Raw genomic sequence first — 19,667 nt, 5'->3', positions numbered from 1 at the left:
TATTTAATGCTAAATAAAGTATACTAGTGGCTTCTAGGGCTGAGGACTGAGTGGGAACTGACTGGGACGGTAAGGAATGGAATCACTGAAGTGATGGAGCCTTCTTAGTAGACATAAGACATATCCCTAGATACATTATATATATATTTGTTAAAAAACATAAAATTGTGTATTTCGACATACATGAATATCAGTCACACATTTATCATATGGGGTTTTTATTCCACTAAAATTAATTTTTTACAGGGGACTAGAGACACCAAATGGGCCACATTTTGTGTTACTAAAACATTCATATTTTAATGGATCACAAGGCAGTTCTCAGCATTCTATGAAGAAAAAAATGCTTTCTCTAAATAGAGTTTAAAGCTCTAGCAGTTTCTTATTTTGGAATTCTAAAGACGCAATAGGCAAGACATGTAGGACTTGGCTGAGATCCAAATACAACAGACTATCTTAGTTTATAAAATACTGCTACTAAAAACGGAATTTTCATAATACATGTTTCCATTTATAATATAATTACGAAATTTATGGGTAAGAGACTACTAGCTGAAGAGGAGAAATAGAAAGTGTTGGATAACTAGTTTGACTATTTTGAACAAATTCATTCCCACCTTTGGAACTGTTTAGTTGTGAAACAAAGACTGGTTTCCTATTATTTATGTGATTTTAAAGCTTAGGTTCTTATATATGGTTGAAATCTATATACAGAACCTCCAGATAAGAGTTCTGAGTCCTACATGTAGATAGCAATAAAGTAAATGAAGAACACTAAATACTGTATTTTCTGACACTTATTAGACTGTTAATTTTACATCTATTATATCTTACTAGCTAATGACATGTTTGTCTAAAATCCGATACTAGGGCTTTACTTTTTATAAGGGATTTTTTCCTTTATTTTCTTTCTGCAAATGAAATAATAATAGCGCTTAATTTACTTTTCTTGAAAAGCTACACAATAAAAAAGCAATGCTGTCTTTAGCTTTAGTCTGCCTTTAGTCTGAAGGAAGGCAGTTTTCCCATCTTCACTTCTTGTACTACTGAAAAAATGTCAAAAAGATGTTGGTTTTTTTGTTTTTTTGTTTTTTTGTTTTTTAAATGGAGCTGGGGAGTGGCACACACCTTTAATCTCAGCAATCTGGAGACACAGACTGTGATTTTGATAGCTGCTTGGATACAGAGTGAGTTCTAGGACAGCCAGGGTTACACAGAGAAATTGTGTCTCAATGACCCCTCATCTCCCCACAACTTAAAAAAAAAAAAAAAAAGGTCATTTTGGAACCATGAGTTACATTTCCCTCTTATCATTTATATTTACAGAAAAGTAACAGGTAATGTTTGGGACTTTGTTTTGACTTTTGTTCTTCTTAAGCAATGTGCCTGAGAACTCAGGTGCTTAATTCAGGTTCATAGTACACATAGCAGCAAGGTGATAAAATCAGTCCTTCCATTATACGGGCACTGGGAATGAAAAGGTCAGGCTGAGGAACGAGCAAGCATCCTTCCTCTCTAAGCCATCTGGTTGGCCCCATGGAATGAATGTCTCATTTCTGAATCACTTGGTCCACTTTGCTACTGATCATAAGGTTAAGAGCATGTGGTTGACTCAGTACAAAAGAATACTAGAAAATAACTGCAAGTCCTGTCCTACTCGTTAAGGATAAATACAACAGTTACTTACCTCTAAGCAAATGCTCCAGTGTTCAGAGCCATAAACTCACTAGCCTGAGCAGTAGAGAAACAAGACCACAACAGAAAACAGTCTCTGTTCTTTTACAACAGCTAAAATCTACCAGCATAAAACAGAATTCTCTGGAAGGATGAATGTCTTACTAATGTATCACAGAAATAGAAAACAGTACAATACCTGCAGAGTCCTCTGGATCCGATACAACGATGTGTGCATTCAATTCTTGTAGCTTGTGATGTAACTCTTCTAATTTTTTATTTGACTTTTTCAAAATGTTGTCTACATAAGCCAAATTTTTCTTATCTGTTGTAACTTTCCTCAGGTTTTCAGCTCCTTCTTTGATTTTCAGTTCTTTCCTTATTTCTCTCTTTATTCGATCCTTGATGTCGTCCAATTTCTGTTGCACCATTGTATCTGAAAAGTCTAATTTCTGAACAGCACTCACATTCTCAGAAAATGGAAGAGTCCGGGAATCTCCCTAAAATAAGTAAATAAATAAATAAACAAATATACAATAATAAGAGTCTAGAAAAGCAAGTGGGCAACATTAAGGATAAGTGTTTTTTCCTGTGTTAAAACCATATGGAACCATAAGTTCAAATATTCTATCTACTTACTAAGTAATGTTATATGACAAATACATTTAAAGTGAGCTAGGCATGATGCTTCATATCTTTAATGCCAAAGGGAAGCTGAGACAGAAGGATTGCAAGGTTTGGGGCCAGTTTGGGATACAGCAAGACTATATCATTAAAAATCTAGCAATGTACATGAACTATAACACATCTCCATACAAAGGCATCACAGGGCTGTGTAAAGATGGTTAAATTGTCACTCACAAATTATAAACTCTGGGCAAGTTATTTAATCTTTAAGAAGTTGATTTATGTGCCGGCGGTGGTCTCGAAAAAAACAAACAAACAAACAAACAAACAAAGAAGTTGATTTATTTATCTACAAAATCAAAATAAGTGTTAGTGGCCTTTCAGAAATATTTGGTAATTCAAGACATTCTAAGAGAAACTTCAAGTATAATTTTGACTCATTATATACTAAATTCTATATATACCAAATTCTCCTCTACAAAAATCACATAAAAATAAACTAGTAAAACAAAGTAGGTACCTTTCTGGCCACTTTTTAATCATATTACAGTATGTTTTAGGCTTGAAAGACAATAATATGGAATTTTTTTTTCATGGCTAACTATCTTAGAAGTTTAGTTGTCAATACAAAAACATTATTAACAGAAAATACCTTTAGAGTGTGTCTTAAAAGCTAAGATAGAGCCCATATAATTACTCTTCTTAAAATGGAACATCAGTTGAGTAAACTCAAACTACATGTAAATCAGCCAGTTATAGTCTGGCTACTTTTTTTTTCATCTAACTAGACTAATGATAATGGGTCTTAGTTTAACAGCATTGCTTTGAATATTTTTAAATTCTGAAGGCAATCAATATAGTATTCCCTTTGAGAAGAGCTAGGTTTGTGGATGAGATAGAAAAGAAGATATTTCACTGTGCAGCATGTTTACATATCTCTGAAAATATGCATTACATGTACATATAAGTACATCCTACCTATATTTTTGGTGTATTATATTTTACATCCACTTTTTAACCTCTAATAGAAATACGTAGCAAGTTGGGGGAAAGATGAGCTAATGGCAGCATCTTATATAAAAGATCAAGGAGCTGACTTTCTAGTAATTTGTTCCTAACATTCTTAAAGCTAAGTTCTCCTTGACATCCTGACAAAACAAAACACACCATAAAAAACAAACAAACAAAAAACAAAACAGAAAACCTTCATATGCATATCTATTCTATACTCTATAGATAGCAGATTGGCTCTCTCTTCTCACCTAAGCTAATTCCTGAAATATGCATATTGGCTTTAAGTTTCTTATTTTTATCTAAGAGTATTTAGGATGATCATATTCCTGGTCTAAAATACTGTTGAAGTTTTTCAGTATTCATTCATTCACTCATTCACTCACTCACACAGTGAATGCCGGTAATAAAACTCAAGGTGTTTCACATGCTAGGCAAGCATGCTACCACTTTGTCACATCTTCAGTTCCTTCAACATTTATCATCCAATGTGAGTCTCATCATTTTAGCTCTTAATTCACCTTAGTGTGGGTATTGAAAGCACCAGCCATATGAGAACTGCCAATGAATAAGAAATTTCTCCTGTACAGTCTTATGTAAGTAGACTGAGGCAAAAAAAAAATACTTTAGACAAAAAGACTTGAAATTAATCCAACTCCACTAGGTACTTTTATTTCAATTCTTTTAAGCTCACCAGATAATATTGCAGAAATTACTTTAACATGTTCTTGGATTAATATTATGCAATAAGCCACAGTCCCTTAAAATTTCTTGGTTCATGGTATCCTTATCATTTCAGTAATTTTTTTTCTCATTCTTTGCTGGCAAAAATAACAAACAAACAAACAAAAAGCCCAATAGTTCTGTTTAGCAAATTGTAAGGTCCAATTAACTTAATATTTGTATTTTAACAACTTAGTCATGGTATACAGTAACAATATAAATTGAAACAAAAATATAACAGCTTTAAAGGCTCTTAAAATAAAGATAAAAACATGTCACATATTTGATGTTGATTCTTTGAAGGCCCCAGCTTATTATTATTACTTCAACTCTTATTTCTTTTCAAATTATTCTCCAAACTCCAATATTAACAAGTTATGGGAAACTAGTTTAAGAGACCATTCTTCTTGGCTCCATCACCACGCATGCTGTACCTCTGGGAATATACTACCTCTCTGCCTCCAACGATTTCTTCCAAGTTCCTTCTTGGCCTGGGTAACTTTTGTTTCAAAGTTCATGACAACCTTCCTGGGAAAGACTTTCCTGCCAATGTTCTCCCCTAGGAGTTAAATGCTCTCCTGTATGTTGTACTAAGTAATTATCCCTTTTTTTATCTGATCACTCCAAAGACTATGAGGGGTTTGAGGGCAGGCTTATATTTGGCAGATAAAACTTTTTTAAAAAAATAAAGAAAAAAGATTATTCACACAAAATAATTTGTACACACACACACACACACACACAAGCACATGCATATTCCCTCCCTCCTCCCTTCCTTCCCCTAAGGAATGCATGCTTCTGTCTTTCTGATAAAAGTATACTCCCAAAGTTCAGAGGCAACCTAAAATTCCAGCATTGGAAAGTCAGGTATGAACTGTGACTGATCACAGTTTGGTTCTCTCTTCTATCCATAGAGCTGACTTTTTACTAACCGTAATTTTACTCCCATTTTTTCTATGACAAGAGTCAATTATCTATAGGACAAGAACAAGCAGTGTACATAATGTAGTCAACTTAGGATAAACAAATGTCCCAGACACCAGACCCCACCCCTAAAACAACCCTCCCCCACTCCTCCTAGCCCTGGTTGGCACGTGACTCTTTTTGTAGACAGCCTGACCTCATAGAGATCTCCCTACTTCTGCCCCCACCCCAGTTATTACTACCCCTTTAAAACACTGTAGTCAGAATAAACTGAAAGGGTATTTAAAACAATTTTTTTCTTGTATTAACAATAACAAAAAAAGTATTTAATCAGCTAAAGTGTGATACTATTCCCAAAACCCAAAATCAATTATAATACCAGGCACCATTAATAGGCAATGAAATAATACTCTTAATCTGCATAAACTAAATTAGCTACCAAAAAATAGTACATAACCAGTAGGAAATCCTTAGTATAACTTCTGCCTTAGTATTTTCTGTTCAGGGAGAGCTGACTGACTACCTACCTTAATTACTAGCTTCATGCTTTTATCCACTAGTTCAGAACTATTTTTAACCTTATAAAATGTCATGCTGCCTCCCAAAGTTGAAACTTGTTTCATCTTTCTACACAGAGTGCAGTGTTGTAAGTAGCATATGCCTATTATCCCAGGACCTGGGAGGCAAAGACAGAAAAACTAAAACTGGCCTGCCACCAGTTCAAGGCCCAAGGCCTGCCTGAAGTACATGGTGAGACCTAATCTGGAGAAACAAAGTGGCAGGGAGTTGTCTAGAATGTCCTAGCTCCTCGATTTGATTCCTACCACCACACTGTAAAACAGTAACAAAAACTAAGTTGGATACAACTCCTAATTGCACAGACGCTTTTATATTCATTAATATGCTCTGAAAGAATGAGAGGAAGAGAAAAAAAATCGAGCCCATGAGCTAATTTTAAAGATTCATCTAAAGTATCAGCTGTGCAGATCATCTATCATCACTGAGTACACATACTGAAGGCCCACACTTCCCACCTTTCATCACTGAAACTGCATGCTTAGCCACTTCGTTCTTGTCAAAACCATCTAAAACCTTGCTGCTGCTGACATACATTCTAATTTTATTTTGGTTTGCAAAGACTCAAGTGGTTTTAAAACAAAACAACTAAATCTAAGTCCAACATTACCAAATGATTGACCAAAATTGTTTTAATAAGGTTTTCATTATCAATCCCACTGACTAATATTGAAGCTGAAATGATGTAGTTTTAAGTAAGGAAGTTTCAACTGGTAGAACAATAAAAACAACAAAATGAATAATGGACAAAGCAAAAGTTACAAGGATATTCAAAGGAAGCAAAATGAATTTAAAAACTTAAGTGAATAGGTTAAGTCACAGACTAGAAATGGATGATTAGTATAGCACACTAGACAAATAACTGAGGAAAATAAATTCCTCACAGAAATAAAAAAGTGTATCTGAATTATTTTCATAAAAGAATACTGTTGCTTTGACAAAAGACTACACCTTTTTTGCCCATTTGACAAAGATGATTACACCATCTTTTTGTCCACTTGACAAAGATTTAAAAAAAAATTATACTGCTGACTATACACAGCTCTAAGACTAATAGCCTTAATAGAAAGTTATTAACATAAATAGAAACTTATACTTTCTTTTGATGTAGTAATTCTAATTATAGAAATATAACAGAAGAAAATAAATAGTAATTATTGTTAGCTAAAAACACCACAACTATAAAACAATTTACCTTCATCAGTAAAAAACAATCAGGATGCTACTTAAGTGTCATCACAAAAGCTTACAGAATAAAAAAATTTCGCTTATTTATGGCTTTCATTAACCTACTCACAACAGTACATCTAACTTGGTATATTGGAAAGTATACAGCTTTATTTCAAATGTTATGTTTGACATAAGAGAAAAAGATTAAAATAATCACAATTATTTCTGGATCAAATATTAACAGGTATTTTTAGTCTGCTCATCCAAATTTTACATATTCTCTCTAGCTTTTGGAAATAATTTTTTTCTATTCTTTTAGCCTGCCTAATAAGAACATTATTTAGAAGAAACCAAAAGCTGTATTCACTTTATTTCAATTCTAACAAATTTAAGTTTATAGTGGTAATACCAAGTATTTGCTATTTAAGCTTTTTATATTCAACACATTTCTTCTGTAAGAGATGAAACTATACATTCTTCCTTAAGTAGGCCGTATCATATGCCAGCCAGGTATTTCAAGTGAAAAAAATGTGTTGGCTTGTTTTTTTTTTTAAAGCAATATTTACCAAATATATACTTTATGAAACAAAAAAGTCTGGTTTTAGTCTAAAACATAAATTGACAGCTTCAATTTACTATACTTCAACAAATTTACAATATAGTTAAGAAAACATTGAAAAAAGGAACAGGACCAGATTTGAAAAACAAAATGAAGACAATACTGTCTGTTGTGACCAAGTACTTCATTTAGAGGAGACAGGAAAGGATGCTGACTCCTCACTGGCAAAGTTCCCAGAGAAGTGAAAAGGCTGTTACATTTTCTGAACTTCAGAAACACATAACAGTCTGATGACAGATGCCAAGAAATGTTAGACTACCCATGAAAACACTGAGTGCCATGACTTACATACACATACCGTCCAAGAATTTAAAAAAAGACCATTTGGTGGTCTTAACCCCTTGAGTGGGTTCAGCACACTGGTCTTGACTTCAGTGGTCTTTTCTTCTGTACCTTGTTTAAGGACTGGCTCTTTGGAATACTCATTTACTATATTTGAACTAAGCCTTAACCTAACTGACTTGCATTACAGCTTTGAGTCAGGGACACTGGCAAGCACAAGACTTCTCTCTTCTTTCACCCTAGCCCATCCTTTTATATACTTCAGAAGCACGATCCCATTAGGAGCTATCAAACAAACATGGTATCCCACAACCTTCCCTCTTTCCAGTTTGCTCATATAGAAAATAGGGTTTGGTTTTCCTATATTTTAGCTTTTAACTACTTATTAAAAACAGTACTCAGTAGTGAAAATATAAAGATAAAACTGACACTCTTTTTTGAAGTGTTCAACTTATTTAAGAAGAAACACATGAAAACCAGCTTCAAAAACCTTCCCACAAATACAGGCTACATGAGTATTTAACAGAAGCCCAAGCTAGTATGTAACACAACGAAAAGAGTGATGCATTCAGAATCAGAATGGTCATGGATAAATTCTAATATTCTAATCACACTAAAGCTTCAGTGTCTTCAATATTATACCACCACTACCTTAACATACTGCTTCTCAGGTTTACAATGGCTATGCCCAGGACTAATAAATATGCTTTCACAGCCGCCATGCCTGTCCTGGCACACAGCACTGAACAGAGCAGACAGTGCTGTGTACTGGGTTCCTTCCAAACACCTACCTCCATTATCTTTACTAAGACAATACTCATTTTGGTTAGATGCACCCAAGTGTACAGATTCTTCACTAATCTTTCTTGCACCTACAAACAGCCAGAGAGATAATTCTTGTGAAAGAGAACCAACCTCTTATTGGGGATGGAGTTCATAGCTTCTTTTCTTTTGCCTGGAATACAGACCCAAAACCTAAAAATGTAACAACCATTTATGACAATGAAGTACAAATAGGACAAAAGCCAATTCATCATGAATGACAGAGCATAGAAAGGCTGAGTTCTAGATATCCTAATTCATCTGGTACACAACTCCTACACTGTCTACCTTTGGCCTCTATCCCCTTCCTCTTCTAAATAGTTCCTCCTCAATTTTTACGTCTTATACATTGGGTATGTATGTGTGCATATGTGCTTCTTTTATCTAGTTTCAGTATTATGAGAGAAAGATTTGTCTGAGTGTGCCTTATTTCACTTAACATGAGAATCTCTTCTATCCACTTTCCTGCAAATAACATAACTTAATTCTTCTTTGCAGCTTGAGTAAAACTCTACCATGTATATATTCTGCAATTTTTTTGTCCATGCATAAATTGGCTATTGTGAAGAGTGCTGCAATAGAGACGGTGTCCAAATTCTCTGTTGTATGTCAACCTACGGTCCTTCAGCTGTATGTACTCAGAGGCACACCTGCATCATATGGCTATTCTACTTTCAATATTCATATTGACTGGCATAGCAAATGTACTAATTTACATCCTTCCACACAAAAAATGTATGGTTTCTCTTCTTTAGTATCATATATACTGATTTGACTATAGGAAAATACACAGGAGGACCTCATCGACCAATTTAAGTCTTGAGCTTTTACTATGATTAAATGAAAATTCAGGGAAGAATTTGGCAACAAAATGATAGAGCTGTGTTAAGAAAAATGCAGAAAAGCCATCATGAAGGGATAGTACACTAATACAAATGGCACCAAATTACCCTCCTTCCTTTCATTCTACTCTGGGGTAGGCTCTGACTTACTCTTTAAAGCTATGTGGTAGAAGCAACAGCAATATGGTACTCAGGAAAATTTCATGGTTGGCCTTAAGATAACTCAAAGCTGTTTATCATCAAAATTGTGATTATTAAATGTTACATAACACCTAGGCTCTTCTGCTAGCAAGAGCAAGGAGCCCTGGAAAATGAGAGGTGCCACATGGACAGAGTCAACTTAGAAAAGAACAAAGTACCTCAGTTGTCCCAGCTATTATAATTGAGATGCCAGACATTGAACCCATAGTGGACATTCCAGCTTGCTACCAGCTGACTATAGCTGCATCAGTGAACTCAGCTCAGGCCAGCAGAACAAACACCTAATGTTCTTTCAGAATCACAGGATGTTTGTATGCAAAAAAAAAAAAAAAACCAACAACCTATGAGAGTGAAGCTATGGTTGATCCAGGTTCTAAATAGTCTCATTAGCTGTACTAAATTACTCTTTGTGGAGCCTCAATGGAAGTATCATCATTTCATTTGAGAAAAGGGATGTTAATACTACTAGAACAGAAAAATTAACAAGCAATGCCATATTAGTTTTCTCAACATCTTCCCACATACTATCTTCATGAAAATACAAACTCTAGAGTCCTCCCCCAAAATAAAAGATACACACTTAATATAAAAATACAAATACTGACTAAAATATATGTAATAGATGTTATTTCTGGACACTTGACATAGAATGGGGAAAAGAATCTACATTGTAAGCTAAGCAGAAGTTCACAGTAATATACAGCCACAATCTATGACTATGTAGATTATTTCTATGGCAATATTAATTATTTTAATCTTCTCCCTTTGCTAATACGTAAATTCTTACTTAGTGAGAAATCTGGCTCTGGCTGTCCCCCACACCTTTAATGTATAGCAGTACAAACTGTTGAACTCAGTAAAAGCATAGTAGTTACACAGCTATCCATTTTTCTGCAACTTAATCCAATAAAAGTCTATTTAGAAAACCATAACCTTTATATTTAAGTATTATCTAATGGAAAGACAAGTTACAACTAAAAAGCATGTGTATACAATAAAGGAAAAGACCAAGGCAGAGAGAAGGATTTCATCAAAAACACACTCAAATTTAAGGTTAAAATGTTGAAGAAAGATATTAGACTCTCTGTAGAAGTAATATTTTTTTAAGACTTGAGTAATGATTAAGAGTTAATCCAAAAGGAGAGAGAGAAGAGCTGTCCCTGCTTGAACTAAATTAAAGCCAAAATTATTCTATCATTGGTTCTTGAAAAGATGGAATCGTTATCTTTGCACCTATCTAGTCAGTCTACCCAAACAACACATAATTCAAAGGCCACTGAGAGATGGAAGGGAATAAGAAGACCAAATGGGGACTTCTAATGAGGAAGACAGGAGTCAATTCTCTGCATACTCTCCTGATTGTAGATTTCCCCTTCAAAGCCAAAGGAAGAAAAAATTAAATAGAAACAGACAAATAAAAGAGACAAACAAACAAAGAACCCAGCAAGAACAAAGAGTCCCAGCTCTTTGGCCAGAGAAATGAAAAAGAACAGATAGCCTAGTAAGATGTAAAGTGTTTGGCACTACTAATCTCCTAATTAAAATTTTTAAAATAAAAAACAAAAAAAACAAGCTTTAAAAATAGCAAATATATCAGAAATAGTCAACAGAAACTACAGTCTTAAGTAGATTTCTGACGTATAATGCTTAAATTATTTTGTTTCATGTTAATATCATTAGTAATGTATAACATACCTAGATTTAATCATTTAAAATCATACATATTATTACATTCTGGATACTTTAGAATATAGCTTACTTTGTTTTTGACATTAGTAGTAGTTACATAATCATAACTGAAGCATTATTCCTCCTAAGTGTAGATGAAGAGAGTAGGAGGCAGCTGGAGAGCTGGCTCTGTAGCTAGGAACACTGTTGCTCTTATAGACGACCCAGGAGTTGGTCCCCAGAATCCTATGATAGCTTATAGCCATCTGTAACTCCAATTCCAGGTGATCTAATGCCTACCATTCTCTGCAGGCACCATACACACACAGTGTACATAGATACATGCACAGAAAACACTCATATACAGAAAATCTAAGCATTTTTTTTTTAAAAAAATAAGTGTGGTAGTTTGAATAACAATGGTCCCCATAGCATCATATATAGAGTGCTTAGTCACCAGGGAGTGGAACTCTTTGATAGGATTAGAAGGATTAGGAAGTTTGACCTTGTTGTGTCACTGGAAGTGAACTCTGAGGTTTCAGAAGCCAGAGCCAAGCCCAGATTCTGCCTGTAGATCAGGATGTCTGTAGCTCTCAGCTACTGCTTCAATGTTACAGATGTCTTCACACCTTCACCACAATGATAACAGAGTACACCTCTGAAGCTGTAGGCAAGCCTCCCATTAAATACTTTCTTTTATAAAAGTTGCCTTGGTCACAGTGTCTCTTCACAGCAATAGAATACTGACTAAGACAAGGTTTTCTGAATAAGATAACTTATAGTCATAGTCTGTCATTGGTTTATTGTAGGATTTTTCAAATACTTCAATTGTTTCTTTTCTAAGATAGTGCTAGTTCAGCTACATCAATTTCAAATGATTAAGAATTTGAACATGATAACGTGAAAAGTATGAATGTCACAGACTTCATTCAGGGTGGTACTACAAGAACTTCCCCCTTAATAAATTTTGTATAAAACATGGAGTAAGGGTGAGCCTGGCGACATATACCTTTTAATCTCAGCACTTGGGTGGTAGAGGCATGGATCTCTGAGGACTCAAGGCCAACCTAGTCTACATACTTGAGTTCCAGACCAGACCGTGGCTAAAAAGACAGATCTTGTCTCAAAAAAAAAAAAAAATCCCAAAAAAAACAAAAAACAAAAACCAACAACAAAACAACAACAAAGAGGACAAGACAATATGAAGAGAGCCCCAGAAAAATCTTCTTTCTAACATTTTAGGATTGTTAGAATTATGAGACCTTAATCTCAGGCCACTTCTAGGAAGCCTTCTTTCATTAGCTCATCTTCAGGCAAACTGTTCCTAATTAGTTGACATTTATACACTCTGGCTAACTTATCTAACAGCATGGTTCAATACTATCCAATGACTTCCTAGAGTACATTACACCCTCCTGATTCCTAGAATCAGTTTCTCATTTCTAGCTGCTATATACTCCTCACTACATAAGCTGTTTTATAGATTTTAAACTCAGAATGCCTCAAAATAAACATCTCAACAGTCTTTCCAAATCTCCTTACTTCTGTTAATGATGGCAAAATCCTCAGTTATCCATTGTCAATCCTTTAGAATCAGCTTTTAATACTTTCTTTCCTTTGCGCTTCAATATCCAATCATTAGCCAGATACTACATTATCCACTTTTCATTCCCTCTGCAAGAACTCTTTACACATTCTTATAGCCAAAGGAGTAATGTACCAAGAAAATGTTTTCTAAGATTTGTCGTCGTTCAATTTAAGACCTAGATTAACTTTTTTAGGACCACTTAAGGAAAAAAAAATACATAGTCTACTAAATCATAAATTTAAGTCTCAACATAATGTTTACACTCAGTCAAATGTTTATATAAACCTGTATCATTTTTACTCTCAGTGACATTTTAAAATGGTATGTATATTCCCAATATCAATTCTCATTTTGCTAAAAAACTTCCATTACAATGGTTTGAAACCAGCAATCAATGGTTCTTTTCTTTAGTGGCAATTTGGGCTGCATGCTTACTTTTCCCCCCTTCACTACCCTTATTTCAAACAGCTCCTAAAAGTGTGATCCATGGTTGCCTTCAAGTCCCACTATCCTTGCCTAATTATTTACTCAATAACTATCTGTCATATTTTAATCTTCATGAGAAAAGAAAATATACTGATTACTATTAAATATGTTGCTAATTATTACATGATTAAGCCTCAGAATAATACTTTGAATACAGCAGATGTTTGTGGTTATTGCTTAAATGAAGAAATAGAACATAAAATTAACATACTTAAAAGTAACAAGAAAGAAAGAAAAAGACTCAGACTAAGCTATCAACTTTTCCATAAGCAGTACTCAAAAGAAAAGTCACACATGAGCTATAATATATACTGTATCATTAGACAGAATAGAGTTTCAAATGTGACACATTCCATTGTAGGTGAAGCTGAACAAGAAAAACCTATAGAGAACCTGCTAATACCCACAACTAGTTTCCTTATTCTTATTCATTTAATACAAGAAGTACAGGTTTAACAGGTTCAACACAAACTGAATTAGAGAATAACCAGTAGGCCACCACTGTGCATGTACAGAATATAAATAAATAGACCTTTAGTGTGGGGTAGGAACCAAAAACCACGGCTAATGTAGCTCTGTGGCAGACTGTTTACCTAGCAAGAATACGTCTCCAGCACACATAAGAAAACACACATACACTTGGGGAGAGGGCAGAATAATAAATATTACATCCAATAAGCTACTGAACATTAGTAAGCTTTCCTTCAAACACAACAATGATAGACCCCTTCAGAACATTTACACTTTAAATGATACAGATTACTTTTGTCATTATCTACTGCTCTGACATAAATGTAAGATTAAACATTGCCTTCCCTTAATATTTTGGCTAGGAAAATATAACCATGTAACTCATACAAAATTAATCCAGAATAGGCACAAAGTGAATGAAAAAACAATTCTCTGTAATAATCAGGGAGATACAACATCCTATTAACAGTACATCCTTTCACCCAAATAATTGGAAACCTTTATAACCTTGTGAAAAAGAAATTGTAGTATAGGAAGCAGTTTAGCAGTAATTATGAGATTAACTTGACAGTATTTAGCTTTGTAGAGCCTGCAATTTCATCCAGATATGTAATAAACCGAAAATGAAATCATATAGGACTGAGAAGTTGGCTCAGCAGTACCGCACTTGCCTATCAGACAGACATAAAGGTTCTGAGTTCAATGTGTGAGTGAGTGTGGGGTGGGGTGGAAAGAGGGAGAATATATGTAAAACACAAAAGATGTTGGCCATGCCATAATTTGTAGCAGGAAAAATATTATAACCAAATTCATATAACCATAACACAAAAATGAAGATTTATAGTATAGGTATAAATGAGTTAAGAAATATATTGCTGCTAAGTGCTTTAGATAAACACATATTTCCTTAGATAAATACTGAAAACAGCATCACTTTAATTTTATCACAATAAATCAATAAACTACACATAAAAAGCTTGTACTAATATCCCAAATCTACCAACAGTTATACTGCCTATTAACAGTAAGATAAATGAATTCCAGCACAATCCACACAATATAACCTTACTCAACAAAAAGGTAAATTTTTAATACATTCAAGAACATGGTATATTCTTTAAAATCAGTAGTTGCATGAATTCCAGGTCCCTAGCAAAGCACATATTACATTGATTTTTTTCTTTCACAGAAAAACTCTAGAAAATACAAAGAATGGATAGAGACAGAAAGCAGAAAGAAATTGCCACAAGCTGAAAGAAAACAATGGCAGGAACATAGGATTACAAATGATTACACAAAAGTCATTTCTTTAGAGTAAAGGACATTTTCATTATATTGATTACAGTGATAATTTCACAAGCATGAAAGTATGTCAAAAAGTCTAACTACATATTTAAACATATATGGTTTGCTGCTTACCAATTATATATAAATAAAGCATTTTAAAAAGAAAACCTTTTTCAATTCTTTCAGTCACTTACTATAGACAGTAATATTTTCTCCATATTACTAAAAATCAAGACGTTAGGGCTGGACAGATGGCTCAACAGTTTGTAGAACCTACGTGGCAGCTCACAACTCTCTGTGACTCCAGTTTCAGGGGATCTGGCACCCTCATACAAACATAGATGCAGGCAAAACACCACTGCACATAAAATTTAAAAAAAAAATTAAAAAAAATATTCTAGTGCTAGTGTTCTTGGCGATGGTGATGGTTTGGCTAAGTGCCTGTCAAAGTGTGAAAGGCCTGGTCACTCAGGTGATGCTACTGGCAGATGTGCCTAGCCAAAAGGTCTTTTGGTACCTGATAGCATGCCCCTCTAGGCACTGGGGAACCTTAGTTTTCTTCCATTTCTTCTGTAGTTTCTTAAATATGAGGTCAGTAGTTAGTTTATTCTGTTACATGCTCCCTGAAATTGTCATCTAGCAGATCCTAGCCTAGAACTTCCAGAATAATTAGCCAAATAAATACTCACCTCTTTTAAATTATGTCAAATGTTACGCAAAAATGAAACAAACCCAGTGGACAATTCGTTGAACCTCTCCCTCCAAGTCTCACGTTGCTGACTATAAAATGATAACAAGCTAAACTGACATTTTTCTCAAATTATCATGGGCCTATACACATTAATACTCCATGCTTTCCAGAACTCTACAAATCACACTGAGATGGAAGAAAATACTTCAAAATATGTAAACTCCCATTATCATTTAAAATATAAAATAACAGAACAAAGAATATTATCTTAAGTTCACACAGAATGATTTCTATATTCCAATTGGGCTAACTTATGATATAACTTTGAGATCATTTCCAGATTGAGCTGGGCAAACACATTCTTGAAACCTGATGCTAGATTTGTGACCCACCCCCTGCCAGATATGGTATCTAGAGTTGTCCTCTGCCCCTGTGCTGGGCTAGAATTCTCTGACATCACCCCCCAGTCTGGAGCCACCCTTACCTCATTGGACACCTATGGAGGCCCAGATAAACTTACCTTGGGACTTTAGGATTCCAATCTAATAAAGGACATTGGGCCAGTAAAAACAAACAAACAACTTCACCTCTCTGTGCTTCATTATAAAAATCAATAACAGAAAGCTGCCATCTCAGAGAGGAGCACTGCTGACAGGTGGTGGTCTACCAAGGAGAGTAAGCAAGAGCAGAAAATAAAGCACAGCTTTCTTTAAAAAGTAAATTCCTTATATCTTTCTTGTTAGTTTTTGCCTCAAAAACAGAAAAAAATACAACCCCCTTTTTTCATTTCCTGCCTTCATGTAGTTGGTTCTCATGATCCCACCCTCCTTGGACTTCCTGCTCCTCAGTAATGTAACTTAAATGGTCTAAACTGATGAGTATGTGTGTGTGCATGCAGTGTCCACGAGGGCAGAAAACAGCAACAGACCCTTGGGAACTAGAGAGAGCTGCAGAGTGTGAGCCACCTGATGGTGATGCTAAGGACCACATTTATATCCTCTGCAAGAGCAGCAAGTGCTCTTAACCACTTAAGTCATTCCTCCAACCTGTTGTTTAAATCTTAACCAGTAGCTTTTCATGATTGTCTCAGCAAGAGAACTTAGAATCTAGAGTGCCATTGTCTAGGTCAATAGTGTTAATCACATGTCTGTCTATGTAATTTAATTTAAATTTAAAAAGTCATTCCCTCAGTCACACTAAGCCTTAATTCAGGTGTGGCTAACAAGTGTGCTTAGTGGTTATCAAGCACAACAAGCATTACTGCTGAGCAATGCAGTTCTAATGGTTAATGGCCAGGTCCACTTCCTTCAACAGATCATAGCTCTTAACATAGCATACCTGGCAATGATAAGTACTATAAAGTATTTGGATTTCTTTTTTTCCTTTGAGACAGGGTTTCACTACAGTGCCCTGGCAGACCTGAAGCTCAAAGCAACCCTACCTCAGCTTCCCAAATGCAGGAATTACAGGTGAGTCTTTGCCTAACAAGTATTTGATCTGATAATAACTAATCACTATAAATGGTAAATGTAGTTCCACCAACACGTCTTGCTTGTTTAAGAGTCTTGAAAAGCAGTAACATGGAAACAAATGACCACAGCTCAAGAGTGGTTGCAACTCACTGATTTTCTATGCACTTAGCCAGTTCCTCAGTCACTGTCATTTCCATAAAGCATCCATCAAACTTACCTTCAGCTGATGAATTGCCTGTGGGTTCTGACTTAGTTCTATACTGTATGGGCATTTACACAGTAGTTATTAAATAATAGGATTGATTTAGATCCGTTTTCTGAGGCATAAGTGGTGTGCTTTATTGCTCCATTTAGATTTGTATTTTAACAATGTAAACCCTTAATTGTTTTTTTTATTTAAATAAAAGTCCTGAATAAGAAACTTTCATTTGGTGTTTCGTTGGCATTGCCTGGGCAAGCAGTGAGCCACTCAAATGCACAAGTCCTAACAAAGCAACTCTGGATAATAGCAACAGTTTCTCTGGGGAAAACTGAAATGATAGTAGGTCTACTTTAATTTTATGACACTTCATTTCAATTGTTCATATCTGAGTGCAAAGGTAGACAGCATGTATTCTAAATTACCAGGTAAGTGAACTGTACTCTTGCATATATAGAAAGAAAAAGCTGCTGCAAGCACAAACAGATAAAACAAAGAGCCAACTACGAAATTCTGGTTTAGAAATATTTTTATGAATTCAGCACTTGCTGTTTCAATTATTTCTATGTAAAAGAAAATCTACAAAGACTGACAGTTTCCATTTAAATATATCTTTCTTCACTATAGAAGGGATTTTTGTAGATATCCACATATACTGTATTTTAAAAAATCATCTGTTTCCTCTACTACACACTAGCATTACTATTAGCTAATTATAGTCTCTCTATACTAGTATTGGTATTAACTCATTAATTTTAATTGTAGTTAAGAACTAAGAAACTAACCAACCAAAGCTTCTACTTGGATAAAGAACTGGACTGTAAATTGGTATTCTTTCTTAGCTCAACTACTATAATTAAGCCAAAGAGATCCCCTGCAGAGGAGCTTATTCTTATAAATATATCACAGACAGGTACACACAGACACAGACAGACACACAGGCACACACACACTGACACCACCAAGGTAAGGATACAGGAAAATAAAAGCTTAATTTTCTATTTTTACATCTCTTTAAATTTTTCTTAAAGTGATAATCCTTTATTATGTAGTTTTTCAATGTGGGATACTGAGGGCAGAATAGTCTTAAAAGCATATGTTTTGCTTATTAAAATTGTTCTCAGAAGGGATGGTGAAACAGTTCACTATTAGATTGTTTCCAGTATGTGTAAGGCTGGAGTTCAATCTCTAATAAAAACAAACAAATAAATCACTCAAATAATATCAGCATATGCTCATATGGGCCCAAAGCCAATCTCTTATGTTAAAATATGAAAAAACTCATCAGAGCTACAAAAATTGGGATTGGTTCAATTTCCTCATATTTACTATTCAAAAAAAAAACCCAAAATAGTTATCAGACACACACAATCATTATCATCCTTCGAAATAAGGGATTTTATTCTTCTGGTTTATGAGGTTTTTTTAGATTTATTCATTTTATTTTGTGTGTGTTTTGCCTGCATCTATGTCTGCACACCACATTGCTGGCTGGTGCCTTTGGATCCCTTGGAACTGGAATTGCAGATAGTTGTGAACCACCATGTCGGTGCTGGGAACCAAACCCAGTCCTCTGCAAGGACAAGTGTTCTTAATCACTGAGCCATCTCTCCAGCCCAGAAATAAGACTTTTTAAAAGCATTACAAAAATATAGCTAGCAAATTAAAAAAAAATAACAGTATCTTTTAAAAGTAATTTTACAAGTCAACAAACTGGTACTGGTTGTTGGAAATCAAATCCAAGAAGAGAATCCTGCTGATACAAATGTCTGTCCTTCTACTTCCCTCAAGATGACATTTGAGGATGTCACCAGAAATGCTTTACTTCAATCTCTGTGACAGGAAAAATACTCAAGATACACAATTTCTAAGACAACTTGTTTTAAGACAGCAAGGTGGGAAAAGCACTAAGCATATGATTACTAATTACCTGATGTTTTCCATACCTGAGATCAATCCTATAATTCCTCAAAGAACCTAACACCTATTCCCTTAACCAAGAAAATGGCTACAAAATGACTTTAGATTCATACTATTTTTCTATACTATCCATACTATTTTTCCAAACAAAAGAATCCATGAGATTATATCTTAATATACTAAACCTCAAATATATCTATAACTTACTTTTCATCTGAAAGTATTACATTAACATTTATATAATATGCAGCTAGGTGGTGGTTTTGCATGCCTTTTTAGTCCCAGTGCTCAGGAGGCAGAGGCAGGCAGATCTCTGAGTTCAAGGCCAGTCTGGTCTTATCTACAGAGTGAGTTCCAGGACACCTAGGGCTACACGGAGAAACCTCATCTTGAGAAATCAAAAAACCAAAACAA

The 19,667-nt window shown here is 34.7% G+C and overlaps 1 protein-coding gene across 1 annotated transcript in view; it reads right to left on the bottom strand.

The window, feature by feature from the left end:
- The window catches only part of Pkn2 (protein kinase N2), a 95,581-nt gene that overhangs the window by 62,411 nt on the left and 13,503 nt on the right, over positions 1-19,667 (bottom strand). The window contains exon 2 of the mRNA XM_028788135.1: positions 1,874-2,174. Within this exon, the coding sequence (XP_028643968.1) occupies positions 1,874-2,174 (301 nt within the window). The remainder of the gene's footprint in view (positions 1-1,873; positions 2,175-19,667) is intronic.

The sequence above is a fragment of the Grammomys surdaster genome, unplaced genomic scaffold (assembly GCF_004785775.1).
Source record: "Grammomys surdaster isolate TR1022 unplaced genomic scaffold, NIH_TR_1.0 125702, whole genome shotgun sequence".
In the NCBI taxonomy this organism is placed as follows: Eukaryota; Metazoa; Chordata; class Mammalia; order Rodentia; family Muridae; genus Grammomys; species Grammomys surdaster.
Note: the sequence above shows the minus strand (reverse complement) of the source record. Positions and strands in the feature narration are given on the sequence as shown.